The 13570-nt window shown below is 33.1% G+C and overlaps 2 protein-coding genes across 3 annotated transcripts; one reads left to right on the top strand and one right to left on the bottom strand.

The window, feature by feature from the left end:
- Positions 1 to 3573: 3573 nt before the first annotated feature.
- LOC117703178 (olfactory receptor 5D13-like) lies at positions 3574 to 6374 on the top strand. The gene is made up of 2 exons (XM_076929047.1): positions 3574 to 3602; positions 5146 to 6374. The coding sequence occupies exons 1-2, from the start codon at positions 3574 to 3576 to the stop codon at positions 6074 to 6076; spliced, it is 960 nt and encodes a 319-aa protein (XP_076785162.1). The 3' UTR covers positions 6077 to 6374.
- A 1537-nt stretch (positions 6375 to 7911) lies between these two features.
- On the bottom strand, positions 7912 to 13148 carry LOC117703719 (olfactory receptor 1165-like). Of its 2 annotated transcripts, XM_076929045.1 has the most exons (3): positions 12803 to 13148; positions 12041 to 12175; positions 7912 to 10346 (listed from the first exon to the last, which is right to left on the bottom strand). In XM_076929045.1, exon 3 carries the CDS (start codon positions 10337 to 10339, stop codon positions 9392 to 9394), a length of 948 nt encoding a protein of 315 aa, XP_076785160.1. In that variant the 5' UTR covers positions 10340 to 10346; positions 12041 to 12175; positions 12803 to 13148; the 3' UTR covers positions 7912 to 9391. The 2 variants fall into 2 exon arrangements, with proteins under 2 accessions (XP_076785160.1, XP_076785161.1); XM_076929046.1 differs by lacking the exon at positions 12041 to 12175.
- Between the last annotated feature and the right edge of the window lie 422 nt (positions 13149 to 13570).

Raw genomic sequence — 13570 nt, 5'->3', positions numbered from 1 at the left:
GCCCTTAATAATTCTGCATCACTAAGGTCTGTCAGATGATTCTGGGACAGAAGGCTGAAGATTGGATTCTCCAAAGTTCTGTACTATAGGGACTGTCCAGGTGTTCAGTGGTCTCTATAAATTGGCTAAGTTTTAGAAGCTATGCTTTGTGCTTCCCATAATTTCAGTTAACTCAGTCATTCTGGATTTCTGACAGGTTTGAAAACCTATAGTCTCATAGTCAATCCTGGCTTTTCACTTTGAGAGAAAATATCTGAGTGGATGGTTTTCAGCTGACATTCATTCTAAAGCCAAGAAAAAAGCCAGCTTCAGAACTAAGTGTTTTAGTTAGGATAGATGACAGAGGTGCTGGTTAGTCAACACAATGATGGACTGGGTATTAGGACTATTTTGTACCTCACTGGTACATATAGGCATAATTATGTTCTAATTGTATTTTGAGAGAAAAGTTTTATTTTATCAGGAAGGGTGATATGTAGGAGAAGCCACAGGGGAAGGTGTACCGAGAGAAAGAGAAGGAGTAAGAAGAGGAGAAGAAGAAGGAGAGGAGAAGCTAGGTGATGAGAGAGAGAGAAAGAGATAGAAAGAGGAGGGGGCATGGAGGCAGATGTTCACGTGTCTCTACCAGTCAAAGATAGTTGATATATCTAGGTTGGGTATTGGAAGATACTTCTAATTGAGCAATACCAAACTTATAACGCCTTTGATTAACATTTTTAAAAAATTGTATAAAAGCAAAAAGGAAAAGGGAGCATGGGATAGGGGTTTTTTAGGGAGGGGAAATGGGGAAGGGGGATGGCATCTGAAATGTAAATAAAATATCCAATAACAAAATAAAAAATAAAAAAATAAAAAATAAAAATAAAAAGAGAATCTTTGTGTAGGTTTGATCCCCATTTTTAAAATTTGGTTATTTAATTTTTGGAGTCTAACTTCTTGAGTTCTTTATATATTTTGGATATTAGGCCTCTATCAGATATCAGATGTAGGCTTAGAGAAGATCTCTTACCTATAGGTAGGTTTCCATTTTGTCCTATTGCCAGCGATGCTTGTCTTACAGAAGCTTTTCAATTTTATAAGATCCCATTTAACAATTGTTGATCTTAGAGCCCAAGCCATTGTTGTTCTGTACAGGAGATTTTCTTTTGTGCCAATGCATTTGAAGCTATTTCCCACTTTCTATTCTGTCAGGGACCGCTCTGTCAAATGCTGGAACCAGCACTGCCCCAAGCTTTGGGAGCTAGATTGTCCTGGCTCATACTGCTGCTCTGGGCTGCGGGTCAGGGTTCAGCAAGAGAGAGAGTGAGGGCAGAAGCGAAGAATGGAGACCAGACAAAGTGTGATTCAGTCCTGTTTATTCTCAAGTCTCTCTTCTCTCTTTCCAAGTTTCTTGACCCTAGTCCAAGTCCCAAGTCTCGAGTTCCTAGTTCCTAGTCCCTAGTGCCTCCAAGTTCCAAGTTTTCCTCTCCCTTCTTCTGTCTGCCTCTCGCTGTTTATAAAAGTCTGACTTCTCAAGTCATGCCTTTAAGTCACACCTTTAAGTCTCACACACCCAAGGGAAAATCCTGGGTATATAAAACAAGATGTTATCAGAGTGTGCTCAGCTGTTGTAGACTGTTGAAAACAAGTCTTTTGTCAGGGTATATATATGGCTCAAGATAGCTGCAAGGATGGTAGCCACCTTCTGTGGGCTCCCCACACTATTCTATTAGATTCAGTATATCTGGTTTTACATTGAGGTCCTTGATCCACTTGGAATTGAGCTGTGTACAAGGTGATAAATATGAATCAATTTGCATTTGTCTACATGCAGACCACCAGTTAGACCAGCCCCATTTATTGACGGTGATTTTTTGTTGTCTTTGTTGTTGATTTCACTGTAAGATTTTGGCTTCTTTGTCAAAGATCAAGTGTCCATAGGTATGTGGATTTTCTTCTGGGTTTTTAAGTTTACTCCATTGATCAACCTGTCTGTCTCTATATCAATAAGATGTGGTTTTTATCGCCATTGCTCTGTAATGAATGCAGCTTGAGGTCTGGGATGGTGATTCCTCCTGAAGTTCTTTAATCATTGAGAATTGTTTTGGCTGTTCTCAGTTTTTGTTTTTCCATATGAGGTTGAGAATATTTCTTTTCATGCCTGTGAAAAATTGTGTTGGAATATTCCTTTCTGTAAGGTGGCCATTTTATTATTTATTTATTTTATTAATCATTCCACTCATTTACATGTCAAATGTTATCCCACTTCCTGTTTACGCTTCACAAGATCCCATCCCACAACCTCCCTCTCCTCCCTCCCTTTGCCTCTATGAGGGTGCCTCCCCACTCCCCTTCTCCCACTCTACCCCTCCAGTATCCCCCTACTGGGGCATCAAACCTCCCTAGGACCTAGGGCTTCTCCTCCCATTGGCTTCTGTCACTTATAACTTTGTACTGGTTTTTTTTCATCTAGTTACCTCTGGTGCTAACTGGCCTGGGTGTCTCAGAGTTTAATAGTCCTTTATGGAGGCAAGTACAGATGTTTGACCTGGGTTAAAGTCAGGCAGTGTTATCTCTGGTTAGCAAGGTCTTGTGTGTCTCTCGGTAGAGGAGGTCCCCTGTGTCACTGGTTAGAAAAGTCATCCTGTGTCCTTTGGTTAGGGCAGACCTCCTTGGGAGATAGGCAAGCTGAACTCCATAACTCTGTGTATTGATTGGTTGTGATTTTCTGTGGTGGTTTCTGACTGTGGCAAAGAGTTTTTTTTGATTACAGGTGAAGAATACATTTATCTGTGGATATAAGAACAAATATTTAGAATGTTATTATGGATTAGGCAGTGCATCTCTTCACTAGCATTGAGTACTTAGTTATCGAGGTTTCCAGTACTAGACATGAATTCTCTCTTGCAGAGGCTGAAGGGTCACTCTTAAGTTCAATTATAGAACTTTTGGTTACTGGGAATGTATGGATGATAATACTCTACTGGTAGGGTTATAATACTTTGTTGGTCATTGTTGTAGTTCAAGGGGGGATTTCTAGATAGAACTATTGGTTTCTCTCATCTTTTGGAAACTTGTAAAATACCTTCTAGTACCATGGAAACTAGTTCTTAGTTTATGCATTATTTTATAGGAATTTTTTAGCTATTTGTATATATTTAAGTTTAAAGAATATTGATATCATATTAAATATTTTATAAGATATTTAAAGTATTAAACATGGCTTTGAAAGTTTTGATAAAATAACAAACAAAATATCACATGGGGTTTTGTTTGATCTAATTGCTTGATTTAGGCCTCCAGAGCAGTTCTTCATTTGCATTCTCAAGGGTTCATATCTCCAAGGTATCTGTGACATAAATGTGGGACACAGATGGATGCTAAGGTTCTGTTTTTTTTTTTTTATTTCACTTTCTCTCAGGTAACACAGATGATATTTTTGTAACAGCTACATGGTGGAAGTCATTTTTAAAAAATATTCTTTGACATATATAGTAAAACCTATATTTTCCCACATTTTGTATTATATTTCTTAAAATAACTAAAACTTCTAGCAGAGGCAATCCTAGAGCCTGTCATTTTATAAAGTCTTAAATGAATACATCAAAATTTTCTGCTTTGTGGTGAGTTTATTCAACTCTCATTTTATTTTCTTTTATTTTAGAAGAAAAACAATGTATAACCCTAATTTTCTCAGACTTTAAAATTTATGTATGACTTTAATTTCTATGATAAGCATTTATGATAATGTTTATAACTAGATAAAATTTACCATCATCTGTGTCACTATATTTGTTATTATGTGACCAATATTTCTAGAGAATATCAACTTATTCATTATGTATTTCTTCTTTATATACAGTCAGCTTTTATCAATTACAAGTCATGATATGTATGTCATCTCATAATAATCTCAGAAAAACTAAGGATACAAATTATATTTGATAATTTTGTAGTTTCTAAAATACTCAGTGTGATATTTAGCACATAAAAGAGTTGTAATGAGAACAATCAAGATACAACTTACCAGAAAGGAAGGAGTGAATTTGTTTATTACATATACAAATGCACCTTGTGGACACAGGGCACTGAACCATCAAATAACTGAACACAGATGACAGACACTTCCTGAAGCAAAATGAGTGATTTTGAAATTTAGCCCCAAGTTCAGTAAGATAAACACAGAATATAAGAAGTGGACTCCAAAGTTAAATATGTTGAAAAGATGTGTCAGAACTTGCTGAAACGATATTTGTTATTGGTAGAATAATAATCCACCCTATGTTGCTCAAATTTTACTAGAATAGGTTAGAAGAAAGAACATAGATTTGGATCAAGTTTTTAAAAGTCTAATTATCGAATTTGGACTCATAATTTGTATTAAATGAGCAAGTGTATTTGGGATATGGTAAGTCTAGTAGATAGAATCAATAAAATCTAAAACAATAGTTGAAAAAATGCACAAATATGTTAATGATATTATTATACCAAAGACACAAGTCTAATATTACCTCAAAGAACATAATCACAATATAATGAGAACTATAAGGCTTTTAATCTTGGCATATAGACATGTCATTCTTAAGTGCAATTTTATTAATTTTATTTTGAGTAATAGTGTTATTTTATACTAAGTTAGGGTCAGTAAGTAGTTTGAATGTACTTCTAATGAAAATTTAATTAGATAGTAGAAAGTAGTAGTTAAGACAATTTGGTAGAACATAGCATATATAGAAATAACTCATTCCATTTTTTCATAATTACAATTGTTTTGAATAATTAGAAAATTAGATGTGAGGTATCACTGTGACAGTTAGTTTTTATAACTAAGATATATTTTAGATATACTACTAGTTACCATATACCTGCTACAGCAGGCAATACCACATTCTCTAATTTTATGATACGATTTTATCTAATTCAAGAGTGATTCACCTTCAATATTGTGAACTGTATTTTATTGTAAAGTACATAGTAACAAACTCTAAATGATAAAACTAAAACATTTATTATATATGTCTATTTGTGCTTTGAATTTAAATTATTTTAACTACTGGAACAAATGTCTATATAGCTCTTTATGAATTATCCTTAAACCTCCAAACACTTTTTGTCAGTCTATCTTACTTGATTGTTTCTCCTTTCATTTTTTCTATTTTAACTCAGGGACCGAGAAAACCAGACTTATTCAGTGGTCTTCATTCTCTTGGGCTTCTCTGAATACCCGGACCTGCAGGTGCCCCTGTTTCTCATGTTTCTGATCATATACACAATCACTGTGCTGGGGAACCTGGGCATGATTAGCATCATTAGGATCAATACAAAGCTCAGCAATACCCCCATGTACTTTTTCCTTAGTCACCTTTCCTTTGTGGATTTTTGTTACTCTACTGTTGTAACACCCAAACTGTTAGAAAACTTGATCATAAAAGACAGAACCATCTCTTTCTCAGGCTGCATTATGCAGTTCTTCTTTGCATGTACATTTGTGGTGACTGAAACATACATGTTGGCAGTGATGGCCTATGACAGATTTGTTGCAGTGTGTAATCCTCTACTCTACACTGTTGTGATGTCCCCAAAGCTGTGTTCCTTTTTAGTGGGTGCATCATACTCTTGGGGTTTAATCTGTTCCCTGACACTTACTTACTTTTTGCTGAGATTATCCTTTCAAGGCATTAATGTCATTAATAACTTTGTATGTGAGCATGCTGCTATTGTGGCTGTATCCTGTAGTGACCCTTACATTAGTCAGGAGATTATTTTTGTCTCTGCAACATTTAATGAAATAAGCAGCCTGATTATTATTCTTACTTCCTATGTTTTCATCTTCATCACTGTCATGAAGATGCCTTCCTTTGGGAGCCGTAGTAAAGCGTTCTCTACATGTGCCTCCCTCCTGACTGCCATTATTATTTTCCATGGGACAATTCTTTTTCTCTACTGTGTACCTAACACAAAGAGCTCTTGGCTCATGGTCAAGGTGGCCTCAGTGTTTTATACAGTATTTATCCCTATGTTAAACCCCCTGATCTATAGTCTCAGAAACAAAGATGTCAAGGAGTCAGTCAGAAAGTTGGTGACCAAATCTTTATAATGCCATATGTTACCATATAGTGTGGTTTCCTTACTCCTTCATATGCAAAAATATTTGTGCAGATTTTTTAAGATATGTAAAATTATTGAAAAACTATAAAATCAACCAACTAACCAACAACAGTGATTTTTAACTCCAAGTTAGCTAGTTATTAAAAATGTATTTAATTTGAGGTTGAGTATTCAGCTATAAAATAATAAGCAAACTAGCAATAACTTTTTGGTTTAAATAAAGATTTCATACTTGAAATTCAACACACACAATTTTTAAGTTAGCAAACATCATTGATGAAACAAATTTTTCATTTTTCAATGCTTGTAGAATAGAATAGAAATATACATACATAGAATTGATTGAAAAATCTCTTTGTAATTAGTAAACTACTTAATTGTCTTAACTAAATGATTATATTTTACTACTATAACTTGGTAACCATGGTTCATATTTTTGTGATATTAAAATCTTGGTATAATTTAATATACTACAATATCCATTCTATTATAAATTGCAAATTCTAGTCATTTTTTATTTTGAGTTCTTGCTTCTTACTTCCAAAAGAAATACTGTAATTTGTTTATTAATAATGAGTTATAACAAACTGATGCAACCAAAACTTCCTAAGTTTTTTAAAATAAACATCAATGTATCAAAAAGTCATGTATTTTAGCTATAGGAATATATCACCTATTTAATATCTGGGAGTCTGTTAAATATCACATATGATATTTAACTAAATGCTCTGCCAAATAATATATACATTTGAATAAAATAATATTTTGAACAAGAAATAATGTTTTGGATGGTGAATTACAATAAAAATGAATTGTATTTGTCACATAGACCTTATATTTTGAAACCCTCAAATTTTAAAAGAGTAGATAGTAGATATCAAGTAAATTATAATTCTGACACTGTAATTGCCTTCTCGGTTTGGTAGAAGAAAACAGAATTACACAAATAATCATATTAGAGGCAATCTACCCCTAATCCACCCCTCTAGAATTAGATTCGGAATCCACTTTATAGGATGGAATCCATACCTGATAATGTAAATCTTCCAAGCTATGACAGTGTATGGTATTGGATCTATAGGGAGATTAATGCTAATGCTTATCATGAAACCACATTCTAAATATATATGTTTGGATCCATACAGAGGCATCACCAACAGTCTTAATTAGTGAAGTCTCTCTTTCTAGTGAACTTTAGTAAGGGCTGGTTTTACAAGTATACAAAGTACTGAAATAAGTGATGGTTTAATACTGAGCACTAAAAGTATATGTACTAGAGGGTATCTCAAGATAACTGTACATAATGAGGTATAAAGTGAAATGAATGGTGATCTGGGTTGAGAAATAAATGTGTCTACTGATACTCATATCTTCATATTAGAATATTTAATTTGTTGGTTCCCTTCAAATCCTCTTTAATTTTAGTTCTTGTAATTTCTATTGTGTAAAATAATGTGATAATATTTTAATTAATGTATTATCTTACATTTATGAGCTGACTTGATATGGAACAATACCACAGTTACTATAAAAACTAAATAAAAGTCCTAAAATGATATGCTACTATACCAGTTGTCATTGATTATCTATCTTTATAATATCCTTGGTTCTTCAGTTGTAGTCCACTGATGATCTGTCAAACAAAGACAGAAGCTACCTTCTGCAAGGCTTAAAAATTTAGAAGAAAAGCAGGATGAAAAAGACTGGTATTATGAAAATCTCAGTGACAATTAGGTGGCAGATATGTGCACCATTGTGTACCATACTGTCACTGAAATCATGAGGATGGTGATTAAAATAAAAACACAGGCAGGGAGAGAAAAAAATCAGGCAATACATTTTATTCAAAATTTAGGGGGAAATAAAAAATTCTTCTGTCTCATGCCTTATTCAGACAAAGATATGGTAACAGTGCCAACAAACTTACAACAGTTTTTTTGTGAACATAGTCCTGTGAGAGGATCATGTGAGCAAACAGCACATTAATATTTAAGAATCAGTGGTAGCTCAAGAGAATGACATAGTCAATGACAAAGAAGACTATGACATTTTAGAAAAGATCATAAAATATCACCACAAATTAGGCATAACCCAACTCTGCCAACATGCATGCAAGTAGTAGCAGACATATGTACCCAGAGTCTAGAAAGTTGTGGTTAGGAACACATATTACTCTTACAGAGAATATGATTTCATGTCACAACATACATACTGGCATCCCACAACTGATTGTAACTCCACTTCCAAATGAGCCAACACTGTCTCTGACTTCCATGGACACTGTACTCAGACACATAAACACACACTGTGACATAATAAAATATTAAAGATAAAATACTCTTTAATAACATACATCCAATGAAGTAATGATTGGTGAATCCTGTGAAGGAAATGGCTCTATCCTCAAAATTAGATTTCTTAGAAGTTTTTGAAGAACAACAGTAGAGAAAATAAATAATTAGGAGAGACTCATATATCACTGTAGTACTTCCAAAAGGAAATAGTACAAAAAGCTATAGTACAGATAAGCACATATAAAAAGCCATATAAAAGTAAGTGATGTTTCACATAACACAAATACTGCTCAGAACAAAATTTGTAACATTTTTGCTTGCCTTAGTTGGTTATAAACATTAAAGTTTTGAATGTATAAGTTTCAGGTGTACAGGCAAAAGTAAGTTATATAATCTCAGAACAAACAGATACTATGGTTGATAGAAAAGTTATAAACGTTAGAATTCCCACAGTGTAGTTCTTTCTTAGTGAGGGAAGACAGAAAATTGGCACTAAAACTGATCATGTAAAGTTTGTTGAGTGTACTGGATGTAATATGCTTTTTTATTATATGCTGGAGAAAGAAAGAAAGGGAATGTTCATCCACATGCACTCAGATATGAATGTATAGGTGTTTATGCACAATTACAAACAAGCACACAAGGGGAACACATATAAAGGATGGAGAAGGCAAAGAATTATATAATACAAAATTAAAGGGAAAAGGAGAGTAAAATTACAAGTGAAATACAAAATCTTAATTAAATAAAATTTGGACATCATAAGAGAACAATGATTTAGCTCTCTCCATTCTAAGATAATATTATAATTTCCATTCTCTATAAAGTTAGTTATAGTGAATAATATAACTATTACACACACACACACACACACACACAAACACACACACATTATTCCCACAGTTTCTAAAAATATTTTTTGTTTTATTATTTTAATATTAGGAATTCAATGAATAAAGAAATTAAGAAAAAATATTTTAGGTGTGTGTGTAAGTGTAGGGTGTATTTATCTATAATGACTGAGAAAGGAATTTTATATGAATTAACTTCCTCACAGTCTCTTTTACATCCTTATTTCTTAGACTGTATATAAGAGGATTAAGCATAGGGATGACCATGCTATAAAATACAGTGACTATTTTAACAAGAAGCAGTGAACTCTTTGACTTGAGCACACAGTATAGAAGGAGAATAATCCCATGGCAGAAAGAGATGGCAGTCAGGTGAGGGGCACAGGTGGATAAAGCTTTTTGTAGTGCTCCTTTAGTGGGAATCTTGATGACAGTGATGAATATGACAACATAGGAGACAATGATGATAAAGAGGCTGCAAATCTCATTGAACATACAAATTAACAAACAAGCTATCTGGCTGAAAGAAGAATCAGAACATGCTGCAGAAATTATGGCAGAGTACTCACAGCAAAAGTGGTTAATGATGGTTGATCTACAGTAAGATAGTGCCAAAAGAAAGTATGTCAGTGTGGTGGCACAGAGGCCACCCCATAGGTAAGTTCCAGTTACTAGTAGTGCACAGAGCCTACGGGACATAGCCACTGTGTAGAGCAGAGGGTTACATATGGCCACAAAGCGGTCATAGGCCATTACTGCTAACATAAATGTTTGGGTAACCACACAAGCACAGCCAAAGTAAAACTGGATTATGCATCCTTTGAGGGACATAGATCTGTCCTCTGTTATCAGAAGGTCTAACAGTTTTGGTGCAATAACAGTGGTATAACAAAGATCAACAAAGGATAAATGGCTGAGAAAAAAGTACATAGGAGTATGGAGTTTTGCATTGATCCTGATGACAAAAATCATACCTAGATTTTCCAAAACAGTAATGGTGTATATAATCAAAAAGATTAGGAATAAAGGCACCTGTAAGTTCGGATACTCTGAGAATCCTACGAAGACAAGTAAGACTCCAGTACTCTGATTCACTTGATGTTGCATTTGGAAACTTTTTTTTGAGGAAATCAGAGAGTGCATCCCAGGCAGCAGGAAACAGTGGAAGATGTGAATATTATGAAGGGAGACAGAATAATACATGTTAATTTATGACACATCATATATCAACAGGTATTTCAAAAGAACATAGCTAGGTTTTTAATCACAAAGTGTTTCTTAGATCAGTAGGAGTAAAACTTTATCTCACTTACTATACACTAAGAAGATATGTACAACCCTATGTAAATACTTTAATGTTTTACTTAGTGATAGGCTACATTCCAAACTGCATAGAAATCCAATTTAGCCTCCTAAGTCTTAAGATCAATTTCTCTGATAATATTGGCACAGTAATATAGCCTTTAAACTAAGCTGTTAATATACAGATTTGCACAGTGGCTTTAGAGCCCCAAATAACTCATAAATAATACTTCAGATTTTCCTGAAAAAATTAAACATTCTTTTATTAGATATTATGGTGATTGAGTTTTACTGACTAGTTCTGCATTTCTGTCTTCCTGCCTCTATGTGGAAGCCTTTTAGATTGAAAATGTATTCATTAGTAGTTACAAACATTAAAACTCTAACTAAAAAAAAAAAAAAAGAAATTACATAGAGTCTTGTTCATCTTGGTAAAAGGATATGCATGGAAAGTAATATGGTATAAAATCCTAAATTGTTTTGAAGTACAATGATATAAACACAATGTAAAAAGTACTGAAATTTACAAGTGAATTTAGTGTCATAAGCATGATTTTAACATCTTGACACATAAAACATAGGAACAATTTAGCTAGACTCTAATAGTCAATACTCTGTGGACTCTGCTAGTATAAGACAGGTTCGCAAGGTCAAGTCATTTTCTGTACTCATTCATCTAGCCCATAGATCATCAATACCAATGGTAGAGAACCATATTTATCATTAATTGCTTAAATGGTTGAACAAAATTTTCAATTTTAAATATAAATGTTAATTTACATTGTTTAGGGGGACCTTGCTAGTTTGGAAGACAGAGGTATAATACAAACCACCATTTTCACAATGCAAACCAAAAATCTTGTTTTTTCTTTAGTGTATCAAGCCATCTGCAGTGATTTTTTCCCCCTTTTTTGTTTCATGGGTTAAAATTCCCATCTGCAAGATTCTACTTGGTCTGAATTCTCCTGATGGCACTGCTTAAACAATGATAACTCATGAATGTGATATTTCATATAGTATTTTATATTCAAGCAAAAATTCTTATTGTTCAATCATGTGCAATCTTCAAATATTTAGATTTCTTAGCACTTTCTAGCAAGCCTGAATCTATAAAACTAGGTTACTTGTTATTTTGGATTGGCTTTAAATGTCTCAAAATTTTACAGTGTTCTTTTTGGAATTTGACATTCAGAAGTAAATAAAATATATTCTTTACTTTTACAGTTTTTACTTGTACTTCTGATGATTGTAACTTTTGTAGATAAATGCTACATTTTGAATAGTAAACAATATACTTTTCAATATATAGATATTTTATATTCATTCCTATTTTATATATGATATCATTTTGTAATCATGCATATCTGAAACATCTTTCTTCCTCTTTGTATCAATTTGATATTTAATTAACTTTATCTGGAACTAAGATCATTCCATCCAACAACCTTGTCTTTAGTATGTACATAACATGGCTTACTATTCAAGCATTAATAATAGCCCACTTACTGAGTTGTTTTCTATGAACAGATGAGACTTCTGTAAGATCATCAACTGGATCGAGTCAGCATGAATTAAAATTCTGCTTCAGTGAACTATTCATATGTGGCTGCAACAAGTTGTTTAAAGTCTGTTCCCCATTTCCTTGCACATGAAAATATATTGAGGAATTACTAACTCAATATTATTGAGTCACTGTTATTGTTCTGATGTACCTTAAGATCTTAATTGTAGACCCATAAATATTATATTACACTTTGCAGTGAATTATCACAAAACATAGACTGGTTTTTCCTTTGTGTCATCATTTCCTGAGTTTACTTAGACTTTGTAATACAGGAGAAACAACTATGGAATTTTTAACAGTTATTTTTTATAAATACTCTAGGTACAAATAAGAAACCAGGAACGGAAGTGTGTTGGCAGAGATACACTAAAATGAATGCCACCCTCATCTTATTATGAGTATTCTTAAGCTTTCAGCTATAGCTTCTTGCAGTATCTCAAACTATCACTCATTGTTTTTAATCTTTTCATTTTATTTCAGTTAGGGAAAAACCAAGAAGTACTCATTATGCACTCTTGAGTGGATTCTAACTTCACAGCATTTATATTTATCAGTGTCTCTGTGAGAATTATTTATATGTCCATGCAGTCAAAGAGTTTTAAAATTGAAAGTTTAATTAATATCATTTTAATCCAACCAATGGTAAAAGCTCAAGGACACAATCAAGTCAAGATTTTTACAGTTGCAATAAAATAGTTCAGTACCTTCTATTATGAATCTCAGATGAATCCTATGGTGTTACCTCCACTAGCTTCACAGAGTTCCTTCTCTAACAAAAATATACCTTTATCTTAGAGTCTTGCACATCTGACATGATAATTAACCATACATCTAAAACCATGCAGACTCTGTAGGCTCATTTATCAATGATTTCTGTAACCAATCCAATAAATTTTAAAACAATAAATTTTCCAAAAGTTTGGCTAAAGACAATTAATTTGGAATTAAGTCATAAGAGTTTCATCCTAAAAATGTGTTACTAGAAAAGCCAAGAAAATTTTATTCATTATTAAAAGAATAATGGTCAGCATAAAAATGTTCTTGTTGGGAGTAAGGCTCTGAAGCCAAGTTTGGAGATCAAAGAGTCTTGCTTTAAGTCTGAATGCATGGCCCCAGGGAATCAAACCGCAGAAATCTTGAGCAAATACTTACCATTAACTAGAAACAAGTTTACTAAGAAAACAGTTTTCCAATTATGAGTATAATTAATCTAAATCACCAAATCATATGGGACACTTCAACAGGTTGATTATCTTTAGTAGAAAAATTATACCAATTTATAGCAACCATTGTTCAGTTAATTGATTGCTGAATATATGACACCTCAAAAATTATATCCTGCATTATTTATCAGTTTGCTTTATTTTCTTAAATAAATTAATGACAAACTGTCTGCACTATTATTTTATTTTAACTTGTCTATTAAAGCTATTAATTTTAATAAAGCTGTTTATCCTTGTACACATTTATCT

The sequence above is a fragment of the Arvicanthis niloticus genome, chromosome 2, assembly GCF_011762505.2.
Source record: "Arvicanthis niloticus isolate mArvNil1 chromosome 2, mArvNil1.pat.X, whole genome shotgun sequence".
NCBI lineage: Eukaryota > Metazoa > Chordata > Mammalia > Rodentia > Muridae > Arvicanthis > Arvicanthis niloticus.
The sequence above is the reverse complement of the archived record's forward strand: the minus strand, read 5'-3'. Positions and strand labels throughout refer to the sequence as shown.

Coding starts and splice junctions, on each gene's coding strand:
- LOC117703719 (XM_076929045.1), bottom strand. CDS start 10,339: ATGCAACATCAAGTGAATCAGAGTACTGGAGTCTTACTTGTCTTCGTA.
- LOC117703178 (XM_076929047.1), top strand. CDS start 3,574: ATGAATACATCAAAATTTTCTGCTTTGTG. Junction 3,603..5,145: donor TCAAAATTTTCTGCTTTGTG/GTGAGTTTATTC, acceptor ATTTTAACTCAG/GGACCGAGAAAACCAGACTT.